Genomic DNA, 22,849 nt, shown 5'->3' on the forward strand with positions numbered 1-22,849 from the left:
TTATCTTGACAAGAGAAGTAGCAAAAGGGACACGGTTCAACCAATGCACTCTATTGTTGCCCCATAGATTTGAGGAAACCATTTGGCATAGTAAAAGCTGGGACCGAAAGAAGATGCATTGAGGTTGTATTGGCTGAAGTAGTGAGGATGTTAGTAGATGATTCAAATTCAAATGAAAGACCTTCTATATGCAGTGAAATTGGTGTCAAACAAGGATGCCCCCTCTCCATGTTTTGGCTTGTTTATTGATGTGGTTCTATTTACGAGAGCTGAGAGTGACTTGCAAAGCACTTGGACACCGCAAGTAAGTTTTGTCAGTTTTCCAGCATTGCCAAGACAAAAGCCTTGCTCATTGAGACACGATACAAACAGTGAGATTCACATTTCAAGGCCAAGGTTTGAAGACAGTCCCCTATCTTCTCCATTAGAGATAATAGGGCAGCAAACACCTCACTACCCTTGCATCAGAATAGGGTTCTCACGGATCACACTGCTCTCAGATCGCACTCACACAAGTAGACAGAGACAATCTCAGATCTGGAAGAATACAGAGCAGATTATACAGCAAGAGAATGCCAGTATCATGCTCCAGAGAATTTAGACAGATCAACGTAAAAAACTGTCCCAAACAGTACTCCACGTAGCCAGCCTAAGTGCTGGAATGCTAGGATCTACAATCATTTTCTCAGCATAGGTTTTCAACCATCAAGTTTAGATTCTTCTCTATATCATCATTGCACATTTTGGTCATTGTTCTTTACGTGGATGACTTGATCATCACAGGATCCGATGACAAGCTTGATAGCTGACATTTAACTTTGGCATGGACATGAGAGACCTCCAATATTCTTTGGCATAGAAATAGGGAGAGATACATATTGCATTATGCTGACTCAAGGCAAGTATACTCAAGAAGTTTTGAAGCAGTTCTGCGTGCATGATTGTAAACCTCACCAACTTTCACCATAAAGCTTTCAAATTATGATAGCATCAAATAAAAATCCTTAACAGTACAAGACAACTCATTGAAAATTACTATTATCAGGCCTGATATCTCTACTCAGCTGATGTTCCGAGTCACTTTATGTAGAATTCAAGAAGACATCATCTAGATGTAGTTATACAAGTTCTGGTATCTCAGAGGTACACGGAATTATGGACTCAAATATGATAGATCCACAAATGTAGACTTTTATGGTTTCATAATGCAGATTGGGTTGGTAGTATGGAGGACAGAAGGTGTACCATTGGTCCCTTCAGTCTTGGCTCAGTATCCTTTCATGGCAAAGCAAGACGTACCCGATAATAGCTTTATGATCAATTGGAGTAGAAGAGAATCTACTAATGTTAATATGTGAAATAGTTTGGTTCAGAAGGTTACTAAATTGACATTTTATTAGGTGATCTACTTTGACAACACAAGCAGCATTGCATCCGCAAAGAACCTAGTTTTTCATGTCAAAACAAAACATATTAAAGCATATACATCAGCTTGATATTTGTCAAAACGAGCAATCTATGCACTGGTGATTTTTCGTCTTTATCACCTTTGTCACAATCTGTGCCGTATTCCTTTCTCTATTTCTAGACTTATGGATGGTTTGATGAATGGACACTTGTGGAAGGGTATGCCCTTTCGACGGGACACTTCCTAAGAGGCACAACCCTTGCCCTTTCGACGGGACACTTCCTAATGAGGCACAACCCTTCACAAGGGACATCCTATTGAAGAGACATTCCTATTGTAATGTACCCTCTCATCAAGGGTCACACCCTTCACAAGGGGTACACACCTCTTCATGCACAAACCCTTTGGAGTACACACCTTTTCATGTGTGACTCTTCACTCTCTATATAAGAGAGGCCCAATTGTATGGATGACAACTACATCCACCCTACAGACATTCAAGCAATACAATTATTCCTTGTTCTCTACTATCTCAGTCTTCTTTCTGTTCCTTAGCACATTTCTAAATATAGTAAATCTAGGATTTCTTACAGTGGTATCAGAGCAAAATTCGCTCCTGCCTGTAGGAAATGCCCCCCACCTTCTAGCGCCGATCTGATACATCTTTTCCGCTAGAAGGATATCCGTGCACATTGTGCATGGAAGAGATGGAGAGGATGAGCGTAAAAATTTTTAGCGCCAACCCTGCCTAAAGTCATCTATGGCCTCTCCATCTCCCACACATCACGAGATGATGTGAATGGACACGACAAAAATCGTGTCTTTTCAGATGCTTGGGCTGTCCCAAAACCAAGGGACACACCTTTTCCACCATCGGACACACCTTTTGATGAAGAGTCTCGACTCCTCACTCAAGGGACACACCCCATCGTGGACAAAAGGACATACATATTCATGTAGGGACACCCCTTTTAAAAACAGGGACACACCCTTTCATGAACAGGTGCACCTATTCCAAGGGTTACACCCCTTCGAATAGGCACACCTTTTAGGCACCAAGCACCTATAAAAGGGTTATTGGGGTAAAGGCACATTGCCACCCTTTATTAAAGATATGACACCTATGACTGTCTTAAGACAGTCATAGGGTGAAAAACCTAATCCTAATAAAACCTATGAGTTTGTGGTGTGGCTCAACACTTCACACCCACATCTTTTGTGTCACCCCTCTCTCTCACTCTCTCCCCCTTGTTCTTCTCCCTCATTCTTTCCCTCTCAACTGGTATCAGAGCCTTCACCTCTCCCTCTCCTTCTCCACTCCTGTCTACCTCTCCCCCTACCCCTCCCTATCCCCTCGGGCCTCGTGCCCTCAGCAACGGCAGCAGTGAGCTCACAGCGGGGCAACGCAGCGGGTAGAGCAGGCAGCGCGTGCGGGTAGAGCTAGGCAGCGCACCGGCAGCGCACGCGGGTAGAGCAGGGCAGCGCGCGAAAGCGCGCGGAGTCAGCAGCAGGGCATCGAGCAAGGCGGCGCGCAGGCGCGCGTGCAGGCAGCGCGGGGGGGAGCTCGCATACGGACTCCGTACCGCCGTATGGACACCGTACAGGCGGCCGTACTGTACGGACGCCGCCGTACGGTCGTTGCGTCAAATCGTGTTAGAAAGGGAAGAGAGGTACAGTTCGTTTTTTGGTTTTGGGATTTGTACCCTGCACAGGTACAGCAGGTACAGCAGGCATTTTTCTTTTGGGGGAAGAAGAAAAAGAGAGAGCACTCTGCTCTTCACATTCCCGGTTGTTCAGTTCTCAAAACTGTGTGTTGAAGGTACAGCAAGTACCCTCGTGTCCCTCGTGCTTGAGGTGACTAGTACCACAGTGTGTGGTGGTTGCACAGTTATCTTGTTTCGGGAAGGTCAAATGCCTTGATTTTGCAGAGGGCTTTTATGCTTTTGCTGAGTGCAAATCTCAGCTTTTGGGTGACATTTTCAAAAGGCTTTTGCCTGGAAGCTTATGCAGTGTATGCCTTGAGGCAGTGTGGAGCCAGGGTGCCCACATTGGTCTTGTTTCCGCAGTGTATTCAGTGACATTTCTTGCAGGTCACATTCTGTGTACGACACTTTGAAAATCTCAGTTGAGCCACGCTTGGCCAGGGCGCATCGAGTTTACTCGGTCCCTAACTGTCCATCGTTGACAGTGCTCAAAAGATTTCCTCTTCAGTGTTTGTACTTTGGGATCTGTATTGTTACTGTGTACACAGGGCCGTTTATGCATTGCATTGTCAGGTGAAAGTGCCAGGAGAGCGCTGTATTTTGTATGCTACCTCAGTGTTGAGGTGTTTTTTTTCACTTGGTACAGGTGTCAAATCAAGGGGCTTTTGCCCAGATTTTGCTTGAGAGCACTTGAGTTACTGTTTGAGACCTTCAGATGCCTTTTATCCCCTTGGCAGAAGGGTGATTGCTTGGGATTTGTCCCATTCTCTGTTGCAGGTTTGTGACAGGCTGAAGTGTCTGGAGCCTCTTTTCAGTGAACAAAACAGTGTATGACAAGTGGTTTATGCATATAAAATCAGTGCAATACCTCATCTGAGGTGGGAGAAGTGTCCAGGACAGCAGTGTTTTGTGCTTCGTCAGCTGATGATGCACTGATACAGCACTTGTGGAACAGCTGCAGCATTCTGAAATTACTGTTTTATGCCTATTTGAGCACGGTACAGTGTGTCAGAAGGTACAGTAACTGGAGGGAAATTTTTTGTTTTGCTGCAAATTTCTTTTTGACAATAAAAACAGCGCTCCTGGCTCTTGATAGAGCAGGTTTTTCTGAGAAATCAGAATTTTATTCAGTCATTTTTTTGACTTACAGGGAGTCAGGTACTTTCCTTATCTCATATGGCATCAGGGGGAAGTGAATCATCAATTCTGAACATAAAGAAATTGGAAGGGGCACACAATTATGCATTATGGGCAGAACAGTGTTTGAATGTACTTCTGCTAAAGAAGATTTCTAAGCCCATAAGGGTGAAGGGTGTCAAGCCATCTGGGATGTCAGATGATGAGTGGGAGGAGCTAGATTTGTTCGCGAGGGCTGCTATCATGCTTACTCTCAGTGATTCTCTTGTGTTCAATGTTCAGGCTGAAAAGACCTCTTATGGCCTATGGCAGAGGCTAGAAGAGTTGTATGCCCAAAAGAGTTCAGCCAGTAAGGTTTATTGGTTGAAGAAGCTGGTTGATCTTCGCATGAAGGAAGGTACAGCTATGACCTCACACTTGAGTGAGTTCAATGCCATCTTTACACAGCTGATTGCACAGGGGTTGAACCTTGATGAGGAGTTCAAGGCCACTTTCTTGTTGTGTACCCTCCCTGAGAGTTGGGACACTTTCAAGACCACCCTGTCTAATTCAAATGTCACTCTTATGTATGCTGATGTAGAGAGCTCTCTCCTTATGGAGGAGATGAGCAGGAAGAATAATGCGGGCAGCAAGTCTTCAAATGCTTTGCAGGTACAGGAAAGAGGCAGGACTCAGCAGAAGGGGAGATCTGCTAGTAAGTCCAAATCCCGCAGTCAGTCCCGTGGCAAAAAGGATATTGAATGCTTTTACTGTGGCAAGAAGGGACATGTGAAGTCTAAGTGCTTCAAGTTTATACGGGATCAGAAAGCCAAGAAGGCTGAGACAAAGGATGCAGGCAGTGGAAGCAAAGGCAAAGGCAAGGCCAAAACAGATGACTTGGATGCAGTGAATGTTGCAGCAGAGGACAGTGACAGTGACAGACATGATGTATTATGTTCTTCTGCTGTAATTGCACATACATTGGTTGTTGATGGCCATGACATGCACACCTGGCTCTTGGATTCAGGTGCTTCTTTTCATGTTACGCCTCATAGGGAGTGGTTTACTTCCTACACAGGTACTCATGGAGTTGTTCACCTTGGGAACAACTATGCATGTCAGATTGCAGGGATTGGCAGTATACAGATAGTATTCCCTGACGGACGCATATTTATGCTTGATGGTGTTCGCCATGTGCCGCAAATCAAGAAAAATCTGATTAGCACTGGCTTGTTGGATGACAGTGGTTATCACACCACATTTGGGGATTCCAAATGGGTAATTACTGATGGCCAGGTTGTAGTGGCTGAGGGTTATAAGAGTGATACCTTGTACCCTCTTTATGTTTCCAGTGTAGGTAATCATGTTGTTGCCATAACCGAGCTGCCAAAGGTTTCATTGTGGCATAGCCGGTTGGGACACATGTCCGTTAAAGGAATGCAAGAACTGTCACGTTTGGGTTATCTGCCATCTCTTTCATTTTCAGATTTGCCTACTTGTGATCATTGCATATTTGGCAAGCATTCTATGACTCCTCATAAGAGGAGAACTCCCCAAAATAGAGCACCGCTTGATCTAGTGCACACTGATTTGTGTGAGATGCCACAGCTATCACTAGGGGGTGCAAAGTATTTCATTACTTTTATTGATGATGCCACACGCAGAGTGTGGGTCTATTTCTTGAAGCATAGGAGCGATGCCTTAGATGCTTTCAAGAAGTTTGTCGCTCAGGTTGAGAATCGGACAGGTCGCAGGCTGAAATGCCTCAGATCCGATAATGGGGGTGAGTATGTGTCACATGCTTTTGTACAGTTTTGTGAAGCTAAGGGCATTAAACAGGAACTCACAGCCCCTCATAATGCATCTCAAAATGGTGTGAGTGAGCGGATGAATCGAACTATTCAGGAGAAGGTTCGATGTATGTTGTCTTATGCTGCATTGGGCAGAAGCCGTGCAAACAGCAGTTCACATAATTAACAGATCGCCGAACAAGGCTTTGGAGTTGAAAGTGCCAGAGGAGGTGTGGTCTGGCAAGCCACCTTCATATAAGCACTTACGTGTGTTTGGCTGCGAGTGCTTTGCTCATATACGCAAAGAACTGCGCACCAAACTGGAGCCAAAGTCTTCCAGATGCATCTTTATGGGTTATGGTGACGAAGGTGAAATGGGGTACAGGTTATGGGATCCCGTTAAACACAAGATTATACGCAGCAATGATGTCATCTTTAAAGAGGATAGTGTACACAAAGAACCCGTGCCACCTGTGGAATACAGGAGGGTTATTTATGATGATGTCGGACAGCAAAGAATGCCCATTTATCTGCAGCAGCAGGCTGCTGCAGATAACCCTGTTCAAGAGGGTATACAGGCTGAAAATCAGCCAGACAATTTTGCCAATGATGCACCACTGGATATGCCAGCAAATGGGGCTGTAGAACAGCCAAATATGGTGGTACAGCCACCCGTCATGCATGACGAACAGGCTAGACAGCAGCCTAATCCGGAACATTTTGTTAGGAGGAGCACCCGTGTACAACGGCCTCCTGACAGGTTTGTTCCAGGAGCCAATAATGTGGCTGATTTTATCATGCTGACAGATTGTGGTGAGCCTTCCAGCTTCAAGGAAGCTATGGGAAGAACAGAGAAAAGGAAGTGGGAGAAAGCCATGCAGTCAGAAATGGACTCCCTACTTCAAAATGATACATGGGACTTGGTGCAGCTACCTGCAGGCAGAAAGGTTTTGCCATGCAAGTGGGTTTACAAAGTCAAAGTGGATTCAAATGCTTTACCGAGGTATAAGGCCAGATTGGTTGCCAAGGGATTTAAGCAGGAGAAGGGCATTGACTTTGATGAGATATTTTCCCCTGTAGTCAAGATGACTACTTTGAGAGCAGTGTTAGCTCTTGTTGCTCATGAGGACATGGATTTATGTCAGATGGATGTGAAGACTGCTTTTCTTCACGGAGATCTCCATGATGAGATCTATATGAGTCAGCCAGAGGGATATGCTGTTAAAGGGAAAGAGCAGCTTGTGTGTAAGCTCAAGAGGAGCTTGTATGGACTCAAGCAGGCGCCAAGAGAATGGTACAAGAAGTTTGATGCCTTCATGCAGTCCCAAGGGTATCATAGGTGTGAGACCGATCATTGCTTGTACACCAAACGGGCAAAGGATGGCAGTTTGATGCTACTCATTCTATATGTGGATGACATGCTAATTGCCAGTAAATCTCAACAGGAGATTAGTGCTTTGAAGAAGCAACTGCATAAGTCTTTTGACATGAAAGACTTGGGTGATGCAAACCATATTCTTGGCATGCGGATTACTCGTGACAGGTCCAAGGGAATTTTGTTTCTGTCACAGAAGGAGTACATTGACAAAGTACTGCAGAGGTTTAAAATGGAGGGGGGGAAGTCTACTAGTATCCCGTTGCCTCCACATTTAAAACTCAGCAGTATGGACAGCCCCAGATCAGATGATGATAAGGCTGAAATGGCCAAGGTTCCGTATGCATCTGCAGTTGGTTCTCTGATGTATGCCATGGTTGCCACTCGTCCAGATATTGCTTTTGCGGTGGGAGTCATCAGCAGGTATATGGCAAATCCAGGCAAGCGGCACTGGGAAGCAGTGAAAGGTGTCTTGAGGTATCTCAAGGGTACCAAAGACTTGTGCATATGCTATGGTAGGCAGGATGCATTGGTGCATGGTTTTACAGATTCAGACTATGCAGTGAATGCAGATAACCGGAAGTCTACTACCGGTTATATTTTCACATTTGCAGGAGGTGTTATATCATGGGTGTCTCGGTTGCAGAAATGCATTGCACTGTCAACCACTGAAGCTGAATATGTTGCAGCCACTGAGGCTTGCAAGGAAGCAATATGGCTTACTCGGCTGGTGGGAGATTTGGGCATTACAGGAGATATGCCAGTTTTGCATTGTGATAGTCAGAGTGCTATCATGTTGGCAAAGAATCCGGTCTTTCATCAAAAGACCAAGCACATAGATGTGAAATACCATTTCATCAGGGAGGTACTAGAAGACAAGCGACTTGAGCTTGTGAAGGTGCATACTGATGATAATCCTGCAGATTTGCTCACTAAGAGCTTGCCTACAGAGCGGTTTGCACATTGCCGCCACATCATGGGATTAGGATGAGACCATTCTTATTTTATGGTCTTGTATACAGTAACTGTATATTGCTGTAATTTTTATTCTTTTCTCCCCTTTAGGCACATTGGCCTTTAGGTGGGAGGTTGTTGGGGTAAAGGCACATTGCCACCCTTTATTAAAGATATGACACCTATGACTGTCTTAAGACAGTCATAGGGTGAAAAACCTAATCCTAATAAAACCTATGAGTTTGTGGTGTGGCTCAACACTTCACACCCACATCTTTTGTGTCACCCCTCTCTCTCACTCTCTCCCCGTTGTTCTTCTCCCTCATTCTTTCCCTCTCAAGGGTACCTAGAGGGGTAAAAAGGAAAAAAAAAAAAATAAACCCATCCCCTACCCTTAGGTTTACCCTAGCTACCTAGGGTTAACTAAACCCCCAAATTAATTTTTGGGGCAACTAACCACCTTAGGCAGCCTCAACGAAAAGTCGCAGCCCCTCCTTTTCTATTCCGTACGGCCTGCACCGTACGGAATTACCTGCAGCCCTGCGCAAGCCCTCGCCCTAGCTGTACTGCACGCCAGCCCTGCGCCGTACTGCACGCCAGCCCTGCGCCATACTGCACGCCAGCCCTGCGCCGATCTGCACGCCAGCCCTGCGCAGCCCTGCGCAGATCTGCACGCCAGCCCCTTGCGCAGCCTCGCCTCGCCAACACGCCAGCCCTGCGCATTCACTGGCCTCTCCAGCACGCAGCCCCTCCCCCCCTCCTGCGCAGTCCTTGCCAGCCAAGCCCTGCCTTTTCCTGCACAGTCCAGCCTTGGGAACTGCCACGTGCTTCGCCATTGACAGCCTGCAGCCCCCCCCCCTTGTTTCGCCATCTTTGTCCTGCCAAATCAGCACCAGTTGCAGCCTCCTCGCGCGATGAAGACCGCCTGTTAACAGCCCGGACCAGACAAGCCTCGATCTCTCCTCGCAAACCACTGCAACATGGATCTCCGGACAGCGATTTGCAGCCTTCTTCTACGCAACAATTTGGCAGATTAAATTATTGCCAGGTGGAGTCTTTCCAATCTGCTTTTAAGGATTCTCTTCCCATTAACAAATTACAGCAAATGAAGGAATCTACCTTAAAGCATGGAAACCCCTGGTAATTCACCCGGCATTTCAAGGACACCTCAGGCATCAGCTACCACACAATATCGTGTTCAAATTGCACAGCCAGCCCATTTCGGAGCCTTTGCATCTTGGGTCTTCTGTGTCACGTGCCCTCCTAATGATTTGGAACACATCCTCTACCTTCTGCGTGAGGCACCTCAGTTACATTACTTCCTCAGCACAGTACAGGTTGTGTTCCACGAGACACGAAGATATCCTGAACCCGATATCCCTCAAGAGTTTGCTGTCCATTTTTGGAGAGAATTTTACCCTTCGCCTTCGGCATCTCCAGGGTACTCTCCACCTCCTTCAGCTCCCAGATATCCTCCTCTATAGGTTGTACCTTCTCCAAGACAGTATTTACACTCCGAAGGCACTCCTTCTCCTGGATATCCTCCACTTCCGACAGCTGCTCCTTATCCCTTCTCAGATCCGTGGACTCTGCTACCTACTCCTATCCTCTCACGAGCAGTAACACCACTTTCGGCATCACCAGTGTTACCTCAGACAAGACCTCCTTTACCAAATTTCCACGGGTGGTTCCATCCTGCCTCGCCTGCCCCCTCCAACATGAGTAACCTCAGGGAGCAGCCCGAATCCTCTTCCAGGAATGGTACAAACTAGAAAGCAAGTTCGCGCTTTTCTCACACGGATCTCCAATATGTCGCAACGCTCGCGTGAAGCCTCTCCAGAGATCAAAGTATCAAGTCCAAAAAAGAGCCCTAAAGTCAACGTACAAGGCGAATCACTATTGCAACTTCAAATATCCCAGCTTCAGGACAGCATCTCCGACTTGGTCCAGAAAGTTCAACAACTTCAAGATTCTCGAAGTACCACACATACAGAGGATGACGTGACGCAACCAGATGACTATGTGGATTCATTCCCACCAGAGGTAGAAAACACTGAACTACGTGCCCTCTACCGTTTACTTCAAGCTTCCAAAACTAAAAGACTTGACATCAAACTTCCGGAAGCCTACACTGGTCAACGCAATCGCCGAACAGTTGACCAATGGCTCGCAAAAATGCGCATGTATTTTGATACTGTTGACCTCACTGAAGGCAAAAAGATCGCCTTGGCAAAGTGTGTTAACATGGGAACGTTTTGAACACATGCTCCGTAAGCAGTTCATACCTGCCAATGCGGACTTCCAAGCACGCTCAAAACTCCGACAGTTGGAGCAAACGGGTTCCCTGTCTTCCTACATCTCTCAGTTCACCACATTGGTGCTGGAGATTGATGGTTTAACTGAGGATGATCGCCTTCATGCTTTCATCTCAGGCCTAAATCCCTCGTTACGCATTGATGTCCTTAAAGCAAACATCACCACCACAGCTGGCGCTATTGCTTACACAGAGCGCATTACAGATTTCCAAAACACAGGGAAGCAGAGTGCTAATCGCACACAGAACTCTACTATGGCCAAAGGTGCTCGCCCTCAAGATAACACCAGGTTTCGAAAAAACTTCGGTAATCAAGGTCAGCGACAGTCTCAAGATCCCCAGAAGCCTCAGAAATCATTTGCTGGATTCCAACAGAAGCACTCCTCCAAGGATCGCGCTTTTTCTTCTTCACAAAGTCATTACCGACATCCCCAACATAAAGGTGCGGCCACTGACAAGAAGAACAACTCCAGCACAAAAGGACTTTGTACCATCTGTACAGGCCATAGATGGTTCGATTGTCCCAAGCGACCAAAGCAAAATTCCAATATGGAACCTAGCACTTCCCAAAGAGAAGATGCTACCCCAGCACAAGACAAGAAAGGCAAAGCTGTTCGAATGGCGAATACCATCCACCTGAGCCTTGCCAGCAACCCCGAACCTTCCCTGACCACTCAAGTACTTTGTGTTCAAGGATCGATTCGAGGAACAACGGTCACCATCCTCATCGACAGTGGCTGTTCTCATAACTTCCTAGCTAGTTCTATGGTCGACAAACTTCGGTTGACCACCAGTCCTAGTCTCATGGACTATCAGATTGAACTCGCAAATGGAACTACTTTCTTGTGCAACACCAGGATAAAAAACTTGTCTTTTCACATCCAACACTATACGGACAAGTTGAACTTCGACATCATGCCTCTTTCTCGGTACAATGTCATACTTGGACAACAGTGGCTATACGACTATGATCCATCAATCAGTTTTCGCAGCCATACTATCCAGTTTGTCCACCAGGGAAAACTTATTGAGCTAACTGGTTCTAGGGACTCTCCTTCAATCCCAGTTGCTTCTGCCCTACAAGTAAAGAAGTGGGTTCGTAAACGTCAAGTAAAGACTTCACTTCTGTTGGTTACGACAGTCGAGGAGACACCAACAAAGGATCCTCCTGAATACCTCAACCAACCTTTTTTCCAGCCTTACCTGGATATTTTTCCACAGGAATTGCCAAAGCAGTTACCACCTCGACGACCAGTGGATCACCCAATCGAACTTATTCCCGGCAGTAATCCACCGTCGAAACCTCCTTATCGGGTTTCTTACACTCAGAATGAAGAAATCCAAAGATAGGTGACCGAGCTACTCGACAAAGGTCATATTCGGCCCAGTCGCAGCCCTTTTGGATCTCCTGTACTACTTGTGGAAAAAAAGAATAAGTCAATGCGCCTCTGCATCGACTATCGAACCCTCAACAAGCTCACTATCAAAAACAAGTATCCATTGCCTCGCATCGATGACCTCTTTGATCAACTTCTACATGCAACACAATTCTCAAAGATTGATCTACGTGTTAGCATTATATGCATCTCCTGTCTACAGTGTACTTGTGTGCACACTGCTCTGAGTGAGGGCTTCTTTGTGGGTGTGCCCACCCCTCGTGAGGTTCTTTCATTCCCGGTTCTACACTTGTATCTGACACTATTTTCCATCGGTTGGAGGCTATTCCTACACTCAGAGGGGGCACCCAGGAGACAGGGCCGAGGCTGGCCGACCAGCTCCCACGCAGTAGGGGGGCCAGAGGGGGTAGGCTGGCCGACCAGCCCCTGGCCGACCAGGCTCTGGCCGACCAGCTGGTCGGCCCAGTTGGCTGACTGACCAGGCTGGTCGGTCTAGGCCATCTGGCCGACCCTCCTGGCCTTCCCTATAAAAGGGTCTTCCCCCTTCCTCATCTCTGCACTTCTTCCAGCAGCTCCTCAAGGCTCTTGTCTTCAGCCTGCTCCTGGCCATCCCCACCGGAGCCTCCCCTCAGCTGTTCTGTTGGCTGCCCACGCTCCCTCTGCAGATCTTCTGGTGCAGCTCCTCTAGCCTCCTCGCTCCAGGCTCCTCCTGCCTCCTCGCTGCAGGCTCATCCAGCCTCCTTGCTCCACGCTCATTCAGCCTCCTCGCTCCAGGCTCCTTCAGCCTCCTCGTTCCTAGGCTCCAGCCTCCTCGCCTCAGGCTTCTGCCTCCTCGCTCCAGGCTCATCCAGGCTCCTCGCTCCAGGCTCTTCCAGCCTCCATGCTCTCAGGCTCCAGCCTCCTTGTGCCCCTATCCGCTGCTCCAGTTCAGCCCCTTCTACAGCTCCTGTTCAGGACTCCTTGTATTACAGTTGCTGCCCTGGTTTATGGGCTAAGTTACAGCAGATCTGTTTGTGGCACATCTTGTTGTCTCTAGTGTTCTCTGTGTGAATCTGTAGCTTCAGTTTGCTTACATCTTCCGCTGCCACTCTTGACACTACGTTCAGGTTATCATCAAATTCGCATACGAGAAGGTGATGAGTACAAGACAGCTTTTCGAACAAAGTATGGACACTATGAATGTTTGGTCATGCCCTTTGGGTTAAACAATGCCCCGGCCACATTCATGACACTCATGAACGACATCTTCAAGCCTTTCCTCGATAAGTTCGTCATCGTTTACCTCGATGACATCCTCGTTTACCTCGATGACATCCTCGTTTTCAGCAGATCCCTACATGAGCACAAACAACATCTTCACCAAGTTTTTGAAGTTCTCCGCGCAAATTCTCTCTACATCAACATTGAGAAGAGTGAGTTCTTCAAGACCCAACTCGAATATTTGGGACATGTTATTTCAGCTCAAGGCATCTCTGTGGATCCCAAGAAGGTCGAGGTAATCCGAAACTGGCCTACTCCTAAGAATGTTCATGATGTCCGCTCTTTTCTCGGATTGGCAAACTTCTACCATACAAAGGTCTATCAGTTTTCCAAAATCGCAGCTCCTATGTCCGAATTATTGAAAAGCACAGCAGTTTTTCAGTGGCTTCCCGAAACAGAGTATAGTTTCCAACAACTCAAGCAAGCACTCACTACCACACCAGTTATGGCTATTGCTGACCCAAACCTTCCATTTGAGGTCATGACCAACGCTTCCGACATCGCTACAGGAGCAGTCTTGATGCAAGAAGGCAGAGTTATTGCTTTTGACAGCCATAAACATTCTGATATCCAAACCCGATACCCGGTTTATGATAAGGAGTTCCTTGCCGTTGTACATGCTTATCGCTCTTGGAAACATTATCTCATGGGAGCCGACTCTGTGGTCAAGACAGACCATCACTCTTTAAAGTATATCTTTACTCAGCCAGTCATGAACGCTCGACAAACACGCTGGGTTGAGTTTCTAGCCAACTTTCACATGACCATTGAGTACATTCCAGGACTACGCAATGTGGTTGCAGATGCTCTCAGCAGGTTACCTCTAGCATCAGCCATGGTAATCTCTACATTATCTGTGGGTGTTCCGAATTCATTCAAAGGAAAGTATTTCAATGATAAAGACTTCGGCACAGCAGTACAGGTTCTTTCAAAAGATTAACCTTCGACTTCCGAACAAAAGATTTTCTCATCCTATTCTTATACGGACGACCTTCTGTACTATCAAGATCGCGTCTGTGTACCACATGACAAGGATGTTCGACGACTTTTGTTAAAAGAGCATCATGTAGTTCCTTATGCTGCCCATCCAGGCATCAACAAGACTTATCGGTTACTCAGTGCCACATACTACTGGCCTCAGATGAAAAGCGACGTCATCAAAATGGTTACATCTTGCTTATCTTGTCAACAAATGAAAGCAAGCCGACGACTTCCAACAGGACTTCTTCAGCCTCTTCCAGTTCCAACTGAAAGGTGGGAAAGTATTTCCATGGATTTCATTACAACACTACCACGATCCTCCAGAGGTAACACTCAGATTATGGTAATTGTTGATCGATTGTCCAAAATGGCACACTTTGTTGCTTGCAAAAGCAGTGCACAGGCTCCGGACATCGCCAAACTCTTCATACAACACATCTTCCGACACCATGGATTGCCCAAGAATATCATATCCGACAGAGATCCTAAGTTTACCAGTCACTTTTGGATTTCACTGTTCGAATCTTTGGGTACAACTCTACTGTTCAGTTCAGCCTACCACCCAGAATCAGATGGCCAGACTGAAAGAGTCAACCAAGTTCTGGAAGAAATGCTTCGACATTATGTTCAGTCACGCCTAGCAGCTTGGGAAGAGTATCTACCACTCCTTGAGTTTGCTTATAATAACTCTTTCCATAGTGCCATCAGCATGACTCCATTCCAAGCAGCTTATGGACACACTCCGATTGTACCAACGAATTTTGTACTTCAACATCGAGTGGCCCTAGCTGATCAACTGGTTCAAGAAATGCAAGACATTTTACTCCAAGTCAAGGATCATATGCAAAAAGCACAAGAGCGGTATCAACGGTCTGCTAACAAACATAGACGTCACCTGGAATTTGACACTGGTGACATGGTGCTATTATTTGTAGCCCCACATCGTTATAAGACGGTTAAGTCTGTGTTTCCTAAGTTGCGACCAAGATACTATGGACCTTTCCGGATCGTCAAGAAAAATTCACCTTTAAGTTACAAATTGGAATTACCACCATCATGGGGTAAAATCCATCCAACATTTCATATTTCTTGGCTAAAGACGTACATTCCAGGCGATGAAGCAGTTCCTCCTGCAGGTGATTATGTCCCAGAAATCGAAGACGATTATGTTCTCCTTATTCCTGAGCGTATTCTGGACCATTGACAGCGAGAGACTCGACATCGACTTATCACGGAATTCCTTGTTCTTTGGCGAGATATGGATGACTCCGACGCTACTTGGCAATCTGATGAAGACTTACAGCAGTACCCTGACATTTTACAGCAGTATTTTCAGAATTTACAGTGATATTTTCTACATCAGTTCATTATCTCCACCAGGGTCTTCTTTTGAGTGGGAGGGGATGTCACGATCTGTGACGTATTCCTTTCTCTACTTCTAGACTTATGGATGGTTTGATGAATGGACACTTGTGGAAGGGTATGCCCTTTCGACGGGACACTTCCTAAGAGGCACAACCCTTGCCCTTTCGACGGGACACTTCCTAATGAGACACAACCCTTCACAAGGGACATCCTATTGAAGAGACATTCCTATTGTAATGTACCCTCTCATCAAGGGTCACACCCTTCACAAGGGGTACACACCTCTTCATGCACATACCCTTTGGAGTACACACCTTTTCATGTGTGACTCTTCACTCTCTATATAAGAGAGGCCCAATTGTATGGATGACAACTACATCCACCCTACAAACATTCAAGCAATACAATTATTCCTTGTTCTCTACTATCTCAGTCTTCTTTCTGTTCCTTAGCACATTTCTAAATATAGTAAATCTAGGATTTCTTACAACCTTTGTTGCCATATGTCACTTTTTATTTTCACCACAAAACAAAGGGAAAAAAGGAAGAAAAAAGAAAAATTCTTTCAATCTATCCTGTGCAATGTAAGAGGTGTTAGAACATGTACATTGCAGTTCTATGGTCCAGTAGTCCTATATGGACGCAATCATCGTAAGGGTACTAACTAAGGGGACCAACCCTATCCACAAGCTTGTATAAACTCTCATTTCTAATATGGTTACAACCAGCCAAGTTGTGTGTGTTCTCACTCTCTCCCTATCTTCTAATGCAGCCTCGAGGGATTAATATTGGATCTGGTGGATTGGAGGGGGCAAGTAGCTTGATATTTGGGAGCTCCATTAGAGGATGGGGGTGTCCTCAAAGCAAAGGTTTGAATGCTTTTGGATTAAATTTTAAGAGAAACTAAAGCCTGGTATCATAAAGTAATGGGTTGGAATGCTAGGTCCTGGTGATGCATCATGTCCTCTCTTGTGTCACAGGAAATACCACTACCTTCCTGGGGAGACTTTGTCGGTTTCTAAATTGAAAAGTGGACCCATTGTCCCTGATCTAAAGAAGTGACAAACAGCTTTGTTATTACGAAGTGATTGCCAAGGGTGTTTGAATATAATGCTCCTTTGATGAAGATGATGAGGTGATTTGTGGAAAGAGCAGGTGGTAAGGCTATAGGCACCTGGAAGGTTATGACACGTATGATAAGTTTTTGACATTTTTTCTAGTTAAGATTAAAAGGTTAGAGTTGATTGCAAGGCTAGATGAGTGTGGAAAGATTTGGGTGCTTACTTGGTTTGGAGAGGCCGGAGAATGGCTGAGAGGTGATAGTAGCTTAAAGCACAACATCTGGTGGGGTCGTGCAAGTTCCATAAATGGTTTGTTGAATGCATAAGGAAATATTCCTAAAGCTTGAAGACTACAAAACAATGGTATATTGGGATGATCCGTCCCCTGCTCTTCTCTTCATGATCAACAAGGCTTGGGAATCCCGGTGTCTACCTGCTAGCTTGAAAAGAGGGCTACTCAAATTATTTCATAAAAAACACTTGTGTGAAACTTTTGTGGATTGGAGGCCGATCAATCTTATGCCAGTCATTTACAAATTGGTTGCAAAGATGCCAGTTGCTCGCATTAAGAATTTCTTGCATGAAGGATTGCATCCTGCTCAGTATGGTTTCGTACCACATCGGCATAATACATATGTGGGAATTGAATATGCAAAATGCACGCAGCAAGATGTCCTTATAATGCAGGTGGATTTTTCTAAAGCATTTGAGACAGTCCATGCAGGCTCTGGGTTTTGGGGATAAGATGCAACATGTCGTATACTAGCTGTATCAAGACAGCAAGGCTGCAGGCATCATTGCGGGAGATCTTACTAATAAATGGACCGTCTTTTCTTCTGTGGGGCAAGGTTCCTCTCATGCATTGTTGTATGACCATTGCTACTCACCCCATGCTTCTCTACATGGATCATCTAGTGGATGTGGGTGATTTGCATGCTCTGGAAATCCCTGATGCGAGAATGTTTGTGGCACAAGCCTATGCGGATGATTCTTTCTTGAGGAGTCGATTGCATCAAGTCTGGAATTGCAAACTTCCTCTTCGCCAACAGTTTTTCTTTGGAGGATAGTTGTGGGTGTTTTTCCTTCTGGTATACTTCTAGCTTGAAGACATATTGGGCAGGCTACATGTCATCGATGCTTGGCTTCTCAGGAATGCATGGCTCATATATTTTGGCATTGTCAGGATTCACGAAATTTTCTTATACTTTATGGAAGGATCTTGCAAGCCCGCTTTTCGATAACTGTCTTTGACACGCTATTTTGGCTGTTTGGGTTGCGGGGCTATGATCTTTTCTCAAAAGCAATATAAAATCTGTAAGTAGTGATGGCATTGTCTCAAACACTTGGATGGTGGCCTAGCTAGACATAATTTGATGCTTGAATCAATGATTGAATTATTTTCATAATGACACCAAAATGGATAATGAGGAACTAATTGATGGTCTCACATTGAACAATAATTGGGTAAAATTAGACTTCTAGAAGGAGTACCTTCAATATCCTAATGACAATAACCTAGCAATTGAATAAGTTGCAAGGTCAAGATTAGTGGTGGCTTTGCAAAAGCAATATGAATTATAGTAGTGACAACATTGTCACTGGTGGCCTAGTCAAACATAATTTCATACTTAAAATTAACAATTGAATTATTTTCATAACACGACCAATGGAAAACTGCCGAATAGGCCACAAAATGCATGAACCTTCTTAAAACCATTGGCCCAAAAGTGAAGATCTACATTTGACAACGCACACTGTGTTTTGGCGAATTCTATCCTTGAAAGAATGGCTAAAGTACCTAGAAGAGTTGCCTTCTAACATGTGATGATGGTTGATTAATGGCATCACTTCTTATGAAGTGGTTTCATAAATTAGTGCTCCCACTTTGTAAAAAGTATGTCTTTTGAGATAGTCTACAAGTCCGAAGTCCTTGAAACAATTGCAACTATAATTTCATTATGTTGCTCTAGCCTACTACGTCGTTTCATCCTCAACTAAGTAATGGCATTCACATGTTGTACTCTTTGGTTCTTCCATGGTTTTAAAGTTGGGAATTCTTGTGTTAAGAACAGCTGGGGATTCTTGTGTTAAGAACAGCTGCCAAAGGGCAGGCACATAGAAAACCATGCCCTAAAGCTCATTACCCTCATTGTCATGACCCACACGAGGCTTATTACCCTGGAGTCACGGCACCATGTAACGACTGCACATCATAGCAGCAACTATACTGTGTAACAAACACAAAAGAAAAACATCATGGCTGCATTTCTACAGCCCTCGAATGTTCTGACTTGCGGAGCAGTTTTGCAAAAATGAACAGGAGCCAAAGGGCAGGCACATCTTAAAATATGCCTCAAAGCTTATTACTCTCATTATCATACCCACACAGGGCTCATGACACTGTATTCACAGCACTATATCCCAAACACAATGACTAAAGATCAGATAGCAACTATGCTGTATGATAAACAGCCAAAAAAGAGGTATCGTGGCCCTTTGAAAAAGAATACACGTAGATTGGAGAAAGGAAAACTCGTCGACCAGGCTTATGCCAGACAAGCACTTCAATATATCCAAAGCCCTCCTTACTTACCAAGGCAAATGTGTCCGTTGCTATAAATGTGTGGGTGCAATGGAGGAGGCTGCAAAAATATAACCTGCATAATTTCCAAAATCCTCAGATTCATAAGTGTAAGGATGACATGAACTAGACTTTGTTTTGTGTCTCGTATGTAGAACATAGACAGGAGGAGCAAATGAAAACATCCAAACACCGTTGTTCCGAAAGGCCACCCCGAACAATGTTCAGTTAATCATCTGACTTGAAAGTTGCCCCCATATTTAAAAAAATCACAAGACTTTCAGACGGGGATCCGTGACTTGCTTGAGGGGCTTCCATCGGGTAGTTCTCAGGAAAGTCGACTTGCAGCTGATATAACTCATGAGCATAAAGAGTACCAGGGGCCCCAGAAGCCTCTATTACCCACCTGCGACAAGAGAATGAGATCTCGTGAACACAGCATCGAGGCAAAACCAGAATCGTAAACCAGCCAAAATAGGCATGTCCAGAGAAACCAAAATCCATTGATAAATCTTTTTACAGGATGTCTCTGAGAGAGTAGTGGATGGCACAATCAAAGTGGCTACAACTAACTTCGAACCTGTACCTTTGAAGATTATCCGTAACTCTGTGCTTGAATCCTGACGGGGGATTGACCTGCCACTCAATCAATTCTTTTTGAAGACGATGGGCAGCGATTCTACTAAGGCCCTGTATTTTCAGAGGCAGTCGTCAAATATGCCATCTTCCCGCCCGATATTCTTAGTCCGTAATGCCGATGAGAAAAAATACAGGGTCAAGGTTGAGAAACTAAGCACCTTTTGGGACGAAGACGTGCTCATGTCGGCAGCAAGCGCAGAAGAAGCAACCGAAAGGCGCTATGGAAAGGAATGCAATGCGGAGTAGGCAAAAATTGGATGAATTTCGAATACGAAGAGGGCGGGATAATGTGAAAGTATGAAAACGGCGAATTAGAGCAAAGAAGCGAGCGAGCGATGGGGATGGAGAATTCCAGGCAACAACAAGAATGTTAGGGATGAGAAGAGCTTGAGAGAGATGCAAAAGGGGAGACAGGTGACAAAATGAAGTATAGAAATATAAGGATTGAGGAAGAAGATGGCCCGAGCCTTTTGCTTCGGACTCCGAGCCTCCCTCTTCTGCCTCGGACTACCGAGCCTCCCGCTTCGGCCCTCCCGAGCCTTGCGTGAGGCTTTTGACTCGCCTTTGCTTTGGATATGTTTCATTTCACCACACCTCAGCATTCTTACTTATGAGGGCCTCCTTCCACGCCCCCTCCGTGCCCTTGCTCGCAAGGAGAGGCTCGTTTGGCCACCGCCTTGCCTGTCGTTTTCAGGTGGCGTCAAAACCGGCCCTCAGACATGCTTCACACACTTCCTCTTCACACACTTCCTCTTCACAATTACCGTGCATCCATTTGAGTGGATAATGTGGTGGTTGTGGATGATGGACATCCATGCTTTTTGCCTGAAAACTTGCAACTGCAACTCGACTATTTGTGCATCGGAGAACAAAAAATGCTATTTGTTTGCATTTTTGTCGCTCTTGATAGCTTTATGATGGTCTTCTTCATCGTAAGTCTATACATGATGATATTCATGCCATCTTTAGCAAGCTGCATCATTATCAAACCAATCCAAGTGCAAACCTGCAAGCGATAGCTTTCACAAGCGGTAGTGGATGAATAGACTCTGAATTTCAATGCGGTATAGCTGATTGGCGGACAAGCGCAGCTCCATTTTCGTCAAGCTGCCTCCCCTCGCCTAAGAAGGTGTTCGAAGCATCCTGGCCTATGGGATCGTAGGAACCTGGGACCCTCAAGGCAACTACAGCAAGAGCAAGCATCCACCCTTTGTGAATGCTACGCGGACACTTGAATTTTCACTCGACGGACATGTTCACCTAGGTTTCAAGCATCCGACAAACAATTGTGAAACTGTCCTAACTGAACTTCCCTAGTCTTATCATCAAAAATGCACTTGGCACGCCTATGTGGATTGATTGGGTGAGCCAAGTACAATGACCCCTCTGTCCTTATCTATTCATCTGATTGAATATCTCCAATAATCCACTACGATAATGCTAAAGGTATGATCCTCCAAGCCAAGCACACATTCCTTCACCTATATCTTCAAGGCCTATCATGGATTGTTTAGCTTGTTTTGTCTTGCTTCTAAAAGTCCTTATGCCTTTCCTAGGTGTATCCATTACCAATCTAGGAATGTTTTGACATAAGAAATTGGCACCAATGGCACAAGCACAGAAGAGAAGAGGAATCGGAGGGTAACTACAACAAGGGAAGGTGCCAAGGAGTAGCATCAAGAAGTCTTGATTGAACAAAGAGTGATGTAGGAGGGGTGGCAAGAGCTCAAAAGCAATGCAAGGAGGAGAGAGAGAGAGGTCTCATACTGAATTAAGACATAACAAAGCATCAACACTTGTTGGGTAAGGTCACTAAGCATTACATGTTAAAAGGGAAAAGAGGAGGACGGTGTTTCCAAAACCGGGTTTGCAAGAGTGGTCATGCAGTAGTGCAAGATTTGATATAATGCACAAAATCGTGTAAAACATTGAGATCACCACCCTTTAATTAATTGTTAGGAAAATTGACCATTAGGATAAACCTCTAAGCATTTAGAAGCACATTCACACATATTCTTAAGGTATTATATCCTAAACTTCTTGGAGCATGTTCTCATTACATATTTTGCTTTTCATAAATTGTATGGCCACAATGGGGCCACAACACTCCAAAGTTGATGTGATAGCATTTATCACTTATGAGATAGTGCTATTAAAGAGATAGCATTGTAGTAGTGTTTCTTCCTTTATTAGCACTACCTCTTTGCACTATCTTCATAGAGGTAGTGCTATAGTGGAGGATTGAAACTCCTTTTGTGGATTTTCACATGTTATTTTCAGTTAAGTTGTGTGTTTCAAATTGCCATTTATGAAGATCATCCTACAAAAATTGCCTTTTAATAGCCTATCGCCCTTTAAAAATTGTTTGCTTTCTATTTTGCATTGAAAAGTGCTTATCACTATACTAGGAGGCAGTGCCCACGCGCACTTGTGCACACTTTATTGAACTTAAGCAATGCTTACCATTATTGTTCATTTTTGTCATGTCTAAATGATAGTCTATCTCGCTAGTCTATTTTGCTACTTTATCCTCGTCACTTTTTACTTTAAATTGATCCTTTAGGCCTTTGCCCATAGCCAATAGAATTTCCTTCCCTTGCCTCCCACTTTGGAGCTTTTGATCCCAACTATGGACCAATATAGCCATCTGAACAAGATCACAATCCATGCACTTGATTAGTCTAAGATTTGATTTCATGGTGATTTTGGTTATATGTTTCTTATTTATAATGTCAATGTTCTTACCCTTCAATAGTGGCCTACTTCAATAAACAAGGTGCATTAGTCCTAGATGGTAGTAAGAGTCTATAATACATTGAATGGCAAGATTTCACTCTATTATAGTCAGAGAAATGATATGGCTATCTTCGTATGTAGCCATCCATTGGTTTCCACATCAATGTGG

General features: G+C 44.9%; 1 protein-coding gene across 1 annotated transcript in view; it reads right to left on the bottom strand.

Annotated features, from left to right (window-relative positions):
* The window catches only part of LOC147881304 (putative ubiquitin-conjugating enzyme E2 16), a 34,354-nt gene extending 13,975 nt beyond the window's left edge, over positions 1–20,379 (bottom strand). Inside the window, exons 1-4 of the mRNA XM_087402433.1 lie at positions 20,103–20,379; positions 19,892–19,995; positions 19,609–19,711; positions 19,318–19,381 (exon numbers count right to left, since the gene is read on the bottom strand). Of these exons, the coding sequence (XP_087258559.1) occupies positions 19,318–19,381; positions 19,609–19,711; positions 19,892–19,995; positions 20,103–20,126 (295 nt within the window). The 5' untranslated portion in view covers positions 20,127–20,379. The remainder of the gene's footprint in view (positions 1–19,317; positions 19,382–19,608; positions 19,712–19,891; positions 19,996–20,102) is intronic.
* Between the last annotated feature and the right edge of the window lie 2,470 nt (positions 20,380–22,849).

Source organism: Dipteris shenzhenensis, chromosome 31 (assembly GCF_047967505.1).
Source record: "Dipteris shenzhenensis isolate YYH24624 ecotype China chromosome 31, Dip_SZ_1.0, whole genome shotgun sequence".
Taxonomy (NCBI): Eukaryota; Viridiplantae; Streptophyta; class Polypodiopsida; order Gleicheniales; family Dipteridaceae; genus Dipteris; species Dipteris shenzhenensis.